The 9358-nt window shown below is 32.2% G+C and overlaps 3 protein-coding genes across 8 annotated transcripts in view; 2 read left to right on the top strand and 1 right to left on the bottom strand.

Moving 5' to 3' along the window:
• Positions 1-1144, top strand: LOC119835096 (protein lin-7 homolog C). The gene has a single exon (XM_038359714.1). It carries the CDS (start codon positions 96-98, stop codon positions 690-692), a length of 597 nt encoding a protein of 198 aa, XP_038215642.1. The 5' UTR covers positions 1-95; the 3' UTR covers positions 693-1144.
• LOC119835090 (RING-type E3 ubiquitin-protein ligase PPIL2) lies at positions 1141-4510 on the bottom strand. The gene is made up of 9 exons (XM_038359706.1): positions 4325-4510; positions 4035-4254; positions 3629-3938; positions 3116-3240; positions 2752-2896; positions 2398-2546; positions 2048-2199; positions 1614-1803; positions 1141-1414 (listed from the first exon to the last, which is right to left on the bottom strand). The coding sequence occupies exons 1-9, from the start codon at positions 4354-4356 to the stop codon at positions 1181-1183; spliced, it is 1557 nt and encodes a 518-aa protein (XP_038215634.1). The 5' UTR covers positions 4357-4510; the 3' UTR covers positions 1141-1180.
• An 812-nt stretch (positions 4511-5322) lies between these two features.
• The window catches only part of LOC119835098 (ubiquitin-conjugating enzyme E2-24 kDa), a 6861-nt gene continuing 2825 nt past the window's right edge, over positions 5323-9358 (top strand). The window contains exons 1-5 of one of the 6 annotated variants that reach the window (XM_038359717.1): positions 5327-5475; positions 5562-5674; positions 5811-5952; positions 6512-6832; positions 7811-7958. In XM_038359717.1, the coding sequence (XP_038215645.1) occupies positions 6515-6832; positions 7811-7958 (466 nt within the window). In that variant the 5' untranslated portion in view covers positions 5327-5475; positions 5562-5674; positions 5811-5952; positions 6512-6514. The other 5 variants (XM_038359719.1, XM_038359716.1, XM_038359722.1 and 2 more) reach the window with 5 other exon arrangements.

The raw sequence follows: 9358 nt of genomic DNA, 5'->3' as shown, positions 1-9358 counted from the left end.
GTCATTTTGTATGTCATTCTTTCACTTGACTTTACAATTTTGTGTATTGATCTGATTCCAGGTACCTATAACGCCCTGTTTGTTATATTGGCAAAATGAGTAATACTGGTGAACAGTTAACATTAGCGAGAGATATTAAAAGAGCAATAGAACTTTTAGAAAAATTACAACAGAGTGGAGAAGTGCCCGCTACGAAATTAGCTGCGTTACAAAAAGTTCTTCAAAGTGACTTCTTAAATGCTGTAAGAGAAGTTTATGAGCATGTATACGAGACTGTGGATATACAAGGCTCTGCGGATATCCGTGCCTCGGCCACAGCAAAGGCTACAGTCGCAGCATTCGCTGCCGCAGAAGGTCATGCCCATCCTCGCGTAGTGGAACTTCCTAAGACCGAAGAAGGCCTTGGTTTCAATGTTATGGGCGGAAAAGAGCAGAATTCTCCCATTTACATTTCGAGAATAATTCCTGGTGGTGTTGCTGATCGCCATGGAGGGCTAAAAAGAGGAGACCAATTACTATCTGTGAATGGTGTATCTGTTGAAGGGGAGAACCATGAAAAAGCGGTAGAGCTACTCAAACAAGCTGTTGGATCAGTTAAACTTGTTGTTCGCTACACACCAAAGGTATTGGAAGAAATGGAAATGAGATTCGACAAGCAGCGCACAGCCAGACGACGACAGAATTACAATTAAGTTATCACATTTAGAGTTTAATACTGTTATGAAATTATGATTAGAGTATTAGTGTTTCTGTATTTTGATGTCACTTATAAATCAGAGGCTGTTCCCATTATTTTTATTTCTAAAGTCATAAATTAAAGTTAAATGGTAATCAAAACTTATGCATGAGAGTACATCTGTAAATTATTTATTGCTAAAATAAGGAATACTGATTGCCTTGTTTTAATACTTCCTGTTGACTAGACTGTACTGTGTATCTACTACATACTGTGTTTTTAAAATATAAGAACATTCATATAAATTAGATAACATGCCATTTAGGCACCAATTTTTATAGTTCATCTTTACATTTAAGTTTTAAGCATATTAAATAAAATCATTATTGCATTGTTATATATGTTGGAAATAATCACAAATGTATGAGGTATTAGGGATACTTATGTTATAATTAAACACTTAAAACATTTGATGCTTTTATTATACATTTGATTAACTAAAATTTACCACGAGTCAAAACTACCAAAGCCTGCTTTCTTATCCTTCTTCGTCTTTTTAGCAGGTACCTCCTGTGATTTACTGCTTTTATTTGTTTCTGTTAGTTCTTGTAAGTTCAGATACTTTCCGACACCTTCCCGAAACACTTTCAAGGGCTGTTTGTTGGCTTTCTTTGGTTTTATACCTTGGCTCTCTGCTTCAGCTTGCCTCTTTAACTCTTCGGCCCTTTCTACAGCAAGCTGAAAATATATTTGCAGATTACAAATAAATTTTTACAGATTGCCAAATTAAATTCATATTGAAAGTGTATGTTACAAGACTAGAACTAGAATCTTCAATTTCAAAGATATGAATAGAAGGAGGTTAATCAAATCTTATCTAATCTTACTTGATGGGAGACCCTAAGTGAGCCATAGATAAGTTTTAATGCTTTGATACCTGTTCCTCAGCTTCAGCAAATGGATCAACAAACACCTGAGCCACTTCTATAACAATATCATGGATGGGTTGATCCTTATTGTCTACCTCTATTTGCTCCATAGCACCCAGTGTATCTAATCCACCAACTAGTTTGCCAAATATTGTGTGTTTACCATCAAGTTGTTTGCATGATCGAAATGTTATGAAACTGAAAGTAATTTACGAGAAAAAAAATAATGTAGTATGTATTCAGCTTTGTTCTAAGAGCATAGTTTAGGCCCAAAAAAAAAGTATTAGATACATCAGTTTCAGAATTGTAATGTATCCCCAATTGTAAGGTTACCAATAATACAATCCCCTCTAAAATAAAATTAAATATAGCTACATAAGGTCAAGCTATAAGGTAAGGGGTCTATCAAATTTACATGAATCTTCAAACAAATAATACTGACAACTGTGAGCCATTTGTGTTGGGTCCCGAATTAGCCATTGAAAGTACACCACGGCCAGTGTGATGCAAGTTTGGTTTTATTTCATCTTCAAATGCTTTCTTCCATATCGATTCTCCGCCTAAACCTGTACCAGTTGGGTCGCCACCTTGAATCTAGTAACGAAATTAACAAAAATTTATATTAGACCATTTTTTTTGTTTTAATGTAATATTAATTTTTTTTCTGTCTTCAATAAGTGCTGTATAAAATGTTATTTCATTTTTTTTATACATTGAAATAATTTCAAACCTAGAAATGCTTACCAATAAAATCACACAATCAGAAGTACCATATTCCAAGTATATACTTACCATAAAATTCCTTATAGATCTGTGAAACTTTGTTCCATTATAATATCCATTAAGACAGAGTTTGATGAAGTTGTCACATGTTTTTGGGGTCATATCACAATGTAACTCAAAATTTAGCTGTCCCAGATTTGTCACCAATCTTACATATCCTGTGAAAATATAATAATTACATTGTTTATGTATATGTTTTAAAATGTAAGGTAAAAAGAGTTTTAATCAGATAAGATTGCAATGAGATCAGCAATATGTATTCTTCTAAACTATTCAGGTAATACTCCCAGAATTTTTTTTATTTTTATTTGATTATGCGGGTGTAAAGCTTCTACTTAAAGAATATATTTTTATCTTACTTACCTTTCTTCTTAACCCTCTCATATTTGACCTCATCTTCACATATGATAGCAGCTTCGTGTTTTGTCTCTGGTACCATTGCTGTGGATGTGAAGCTTGCTGCCACCATGCCAGTTGAGTAGTGAGCAGCATTAAATTTATCAGCCACCTGCCAAATTGGCCAAATATATTTTTTAACAGTTATATTCGTCATTAGAACATTTTTTTTAATTTTAAATATTCTTTTATTTGTGATAATCTAAGAACTGTTAAACCAAGTGTCATTTCCACTAAGGTTTTTATTTAAATTATATCAATAAACTCATAATAAAATAATATAATAGAACTCATGAAAAAGTATGGTAATGGGTTTCCAAAAATATCCCACCTCTTTTTTAGATTCCTTTGCTTCTGGTGCCTTGTATTCTTTCTCTAACTCTTGTAGAATTTCTTTTGTTTCAGATGACACTGTTTTTAGTCTCGCATGTGGGTCTTTTCTTAAAGCTATTTCCTCTGTCATATAAAAATATTATATAAATGTGCCATACCACAAGAATAAGTAGAAGAAAATTTTCTTAAGGTAAAAACTTGACATAATTTTGATGGTTAGTAATGAAGATGTAGCTTAAGATTGAGTTTACCTCATTGGCAAGTATCTGAAGCACTTCGATGAGAATAATATTTAACATAATTAATGAGGCAAACTTTGTACCTAAAAATTACTTTTTTTTGTGTTCATTTTTGCTAAAAACTGTCCTATGCATCTTTTGTAATGTAATTATGTATATCGAAGTGCCTTATGGACCTGGAGTTTAGTAGAGATAAACATTCTTTTATAAAAATATTATTCTTTTATAGTTCACATTCTTTTATAGTTTAAGCAAGTGACATCATTCCATACCTTCTGTTTCCACCCTCAAATTATTTTTTATGTGATGAAATTTAGAAATATTGAATTTTTCTAGGTTATTTGGATCTTGTATTGTTATTATATCATTCCGCACAAATGGTGTATCATCAATGAGGTCTTTCCAGTTCTTTCCCTTAATATTGAGCTGTTCCACGGCTTCATAGCAATAGACATTACCACTTGTACGAATTGCAACAATGTGGGAGTTTTTTGTGAATGGTTTGAACAATACTGGACAGTGGTGTTCATCTTTTGCATTTTTGAAAAAATTTAACTTTATTAAGCCTTTTAAATCGATTTTCTGAAAGTTTACAAAAAATTTGAACAATACAATAGTAAATAAATAATGAACAAAGGTATTTAGAGCAGATAGTGAAAACGTTACAATCTTTATTACCTTGCCAGTCACTGGGTTGATTTTAAATTTTTTCGCAAACTCAATTATGGCCTGCAACTCAAACACATTCCCATCAGCGTCGCAATAAGGTTGCTCAAAGGGTTGTAAACATAAACAACAATGATCATATGGGAGCCTTTTGAATGATGTGTCTTCTTCCACTGATGTACCCGATCTTTTACCACCGTACAATGTTGTCCATTCGGTGTACGTTAAGTACCTAGATAATAATTTTTAATGAGAATTTTGATAGAACTAAATATAAACCGTAACCATTTAATAAACCTTACATTTTATCCTTTTGATGCTGTCGTTTACCCATGGTCGCAAGTTTATGTTTTTCTGCTTAGTGCAAATATTATTCAATGACAAGATTTAGTAAAAATATTCTGTTTAGAAAGTAGATTTTAGCCACTTTGTTAGGTAGTTCAATTCAATGCAACACAATACAATATTTTTATAGGTAGTTATCTATGTACATGAAAACAAGACACAACTCCCAGTGTACATTTGACACTGACAGTGACTTCATAGATTTTTTTTCTTAGTGTATTGTAAAGTGATTTTTTTAAAGGTTTTAAATAATTTTGAAACTGAGGAAATAATGGCAGTTTAGTTGAATTAAATGTATTGCTTTTAATAAAGATTATAAAAAAATATTAAGTAACTACATATAACTTTTATATATTAAAACTTTTAAAAGCCCCTTTTCACAATGGACAGTAATGTACTATTAAATGATAGACCATACATCAAAATTCTGTACCATATGTATTATGTAAAAGTTCAAGTGCCAAAGAAAGATTTGTTACTTGTAATTAGAGAAAATTATTATTTCGATTTAAAATTAAATTCCATATTGTCCCAAAACTTGCCGACAAAAATGATCTCTGAAAAGTATCGGGCTAGAAATTAAAAACTTTTTAAAGGATTTTAAACGCGATTTATTCTATACTCGCGTAAAGTCAAACACCAGAAAATACTACTATCGGCCTATTTATAAATGTCAAGTATGAGTATTTAAATAAGTCAAATTTTAAGAAGCTATATACGATGATGCATCTAAATGAGGCTTCTAAATGATTCAGTCAGTCAGAAACCATCCGGGCATCTAAATTAAGGATGCAAACTTGCTGTATCCGATTACGCTCTCCTAAATTTTGTGACGACTAAATTTAAAGTAGTGTTATAAGCGAAATAGATTTAATACGATATCTAAGCGCCCATCGCTATCTATTGTGACGAGGAGCCTTTATGCACAGTTTAGCATAGAGATTCGAGTTCGTTTCATAGAGTTTACAGAATTTATTGCAATAGCAACTCGCCGGTTTTTTTATAAACATGTCGGAAAGTGGTTGTGCATGAATTTGTGAAAACATTTTAGCTTTATAGATTTGAGTTTCATAAATATCTGCTTTTTAATTTTAAGTCATACTTATTTGTGAGTATATTTTGTCTTAATAGTAGCAAATTATATTATCATAATGTATTTTTTTTTATTAAAACTTGTGTGCATTTTTGTTGCAGTGTGCTAGTGAGTGTGTATAGTACAAATGGACGTAATGTGGTAGAAGTGTTGAAGCTTTGATATTTAAGTAGTTCTAGGAACGCGAAAATTTGCATCCTTTTATTATAACAAGGTATTAATTCTTTCTAGATACATCAAACCAGAGTAAATCAGTTAACATTGTTTAGTTGCTGGGAAAGTAAAACGCTTTGCGCTTATGCAGTACGGATCAACAACTAACACGGACTTTTGAATAACATCTTTCACAGGAGTAGTATATATTCTGGATGCGTTTCTTTTTAATACGTACCGAGATCCTTCTATTTATTTGAATTGGGTCATTGGTGAGCAAAAAAATTGTAAATTATCGGATAACGCCAGCCCACAAGATGGCCGACTGTTATTCGTAAGGTATTAAATCTTCTTTTCCATTCCATTTGTCTGTTTGTGTTTATGATAACATTAATTCACTGTTCATTTTTTTAATTTCATGCACTTACTTATTTGCTTTCACGTAATTGCTATGAACAAGTTGTTTGATTTAGAAAAAAATAACTGTCTTTGTTCTCAAAACATTTGAAAATTCTATGTAAATACCATTCAGTTCTGTCTTTTGGATTTTTTTTTGTTTAATTTGTTAATGTTAAGGTATAAACTAAGCGTGTGGCAACCCTTTGTCCCCGTACTTATTGATTATATTGTGTTTAACTTTTGTAAGAGGTTTTGTTTGTATGACAAACAAGTTTATTTATGATTTTGCAACATGGAATTCGACATTATCTCCTTGACTTAGGATATTGTTCCCACATTGAAACTAGTAATGATTTTGCTACCATTTTGAGTTTCACATTATTTGCATACTACACAATTATATAACTTAGGGCATAAGTTTGATTTATTTCAACCATTTTGAGTCATGCTTGTGCTTATTAACACTTGGCTGTGTGGTTTAGATAAGTATTGCTTTTAGATAATGTCTGGTGAGTCTGGTTCATCAGGAAGTGGAACGGGTCGAGGCAGAGGTAGTGCAGTAACGGATAAACCTGATTCGAAAGAGAACAAACCAAACCCAAAAATGTCAAAGGCACTTGGTACTTCAGCGAAGAGGATTCAGAAGGAGTTGGCGGAAATCACACTGGACCCACCGCCAAACTGTAGCGCTGGACCAAAAGGGGACAACTTATACGAGTGGGTTTCAACCATTTTAGGGCCACCTGGTTCAGTGTATGAAGGTGGTGTGTTCTTCCTAGATATACATTTCTCACCTGAATATCCCTTTAAACCACCTAAGGTAAGCTTTTTTATGAAAGTGTTCATGTTTCTTTTTCTCACAACTGGTTCCTTTGTACATACATTATCTGACAATATGTCATTGGATATAATGTCTAATGTCTAATTATATAATAAACATCTTAGTATGTATTGCACACATGTTACCACACTAAACAGTTATTATCTTCTTAATTTTACTTGTGAACTAAAAGTTGTTTTATGTAATTCTCTAAATTTCTTGAATAAAAAAGAACTACTACTAGTTAGGAAGTAAAAAGAAAAATGTATGGATAAATAATTAAACAAACAACAAAATGTCATCTGTATTCATCAGAATAGAGTAGTCACTTTCTCACACTGGAATAAATACTGCTTTAAAACATCACAGAAACCAACATTAAGTTCACTATTATATACAATTTCAATAAATACATCAACAAGTTGAATGACCTGTTAGCACCTGTTAATCTAATGCTTGCTGATTTATACACTTAATGCAACGCTTAAACCAGTCTGATGCACCTGGACCCACACATAATACATATTTAAAAAAAATTAATGCAGTAACAAAGCTCTGCCTTTAAGAATTACCTTAATGGAATACTGCTACTGCTATTTTAACATTATTTAACTATCTTTGCAAAAAATAAAATGGTTTAAAGAATACACTTTGTTTTTACTTACATTCATAATTTAATAGTTTACAGAGTTGTTGACCTATTTGTTCTTTATATGTTCTTTTGTGCTGATGACTGCTTAACTGTGAACCAAAGTGATTGTTAGAATATTTAAATATTTTTATTTTATTTTTAGATGGCATTATAATATAAATATAGATTTGTTATCAGATATTTAAAAAGAGTTTATTACCATGTTGGGATACATGTAAAATAATGTGTTAAGATCCTGCAATCTGTATTTTTTATTTACTGTCTTCAAGAAAACAAAGGTTGTAGTTGAATTTGAAAATAATCGATTCATCTTATGTGATTTTCAGGTGACATTCAGGACTAGGATATACCACTGCAATATAAACAGTCAGGGAGTTATATGTTTGGATATTTTAAAGGACAACTGGTCGCCGGCTCTCACTATATCTAAAGTACTGCTCTCCATTTGCTCATTACTGACTGATTGTAATCCAGGTTAGTTAAATTCTTAAACAAATAAATGGCTTCCCATAATACTTCCATTGAAAAATCTTTATTTATATATGGATCCCTATTTGCCTTGGTTATACCATCACGCGTGAACAGCTGGACGATTTTAAAAATATTTTTCACTATTAAAAAGCTGCAGTCACACTGACTGATATAAGCTAACTAGGCCGAACAGCTAGTTATAATATTGAATATCTCAGAAGACAATACTTTTCATTGTTTTTATGATGAATTGAATGTAGAAGCATGAATTATTTTTTATATTAGATGGTTTTCACTATTCTTTGACTATATTTTCACACTGATATTATTTGTTACTTGCTAAAAAACAATGAGATTAAAGGCATTGTGCTAATGTCTATTTATAACAAATATTTAACAGCAATATAACAAGGTATATTTTTTTGTGTAATGAGTGTCATTCAGACTCATTAGAGATTGATTTTTTTAGATGATTAAGAAAATAAATTGGGGCTCTATTAGATCTGACTCAGGTCCTCTATGCTGACATTACTCTATATTATAATGCTGACTAATTACTACTAAATTATTCAAAATTTATAATATGCATTTAGATGATTGACTATAAAGGATGACGATCAATACGAATTACAGTAATCAAACAACAGTGCCCAATAAATTCATTTATTCAATAAGAAAAATAAAAATGATTTGTGTCAGGTCTCAGTGCACTGATGTTTAATTTTGCTTAAAGGGCCCAAGAATTGACATGCCTTCTGGTGTATATATATATATATACTAGCTGACCCGGCAAACGCTGTTCTGCCTTACTCTTATTATTTAGGGGTATGAAAAATAGATGTTGGCCGATTCTCATAGATACCGGATAAGCACAAAAGATTTCATCAAAATCGGTCAAGCCGTTTCGGAGGAGTATGGCAACGAAAACTGTGACACGAGAATTTTATATCTATACTAGCTGCACCCGGCAAACGCTGTTTACCTTACTCTTATCATTTAGGTGTATGAAACATAGATGTTGGCCGATTCTCATAAATACCGGATAAGCACAAAAAATTTCATCAAAATCGGTCAAGCCGTTTCGGAGGAGTATGGCAACGAAAACTGTGACACGAGAATTTTATATATTAGATATACATACTCCTCCGAAACGGCTTGACCGATTCCTCTGAAATTTGGTAAGCATATTGGGTAGGTCTGAGAATCGGCCAACATCTATTTTTTATCCCGATATTCCTACGGGATACGGACTTACGCGGGTGAAACCGCGGGGCGCAGCTAGTATTAAGATATATATATATATTTTTTTTTATTTCATTTATTAAATATTATATGTTATTTCCAGCGGACCCGCTGGTGGGCAGCATCGCGACGCAGTACCTGCAGAACAGAGAGGAGCACGA

The sequence above is a fragment of the Zerene cesonia genome, chromosome 20 (genome assembly GCF_012273895.1).
Source record: "Zerene cesonia ecotype Mississippi chromosome 20, Zerene_cesonia_1.1, whole genome shotgun sequence".
Lineage (NCBI taxonomy): Eukaryota > Metazoa > Arthropoda > Insecta > Lepidoptera > Pieridae > Zerene > Zerene cesonia.
The sequence above is the reverse complement of the archived record's forward strand: the minus strand, read 5'-3'. Positions and strand labels throughout refer to the sequence as shown.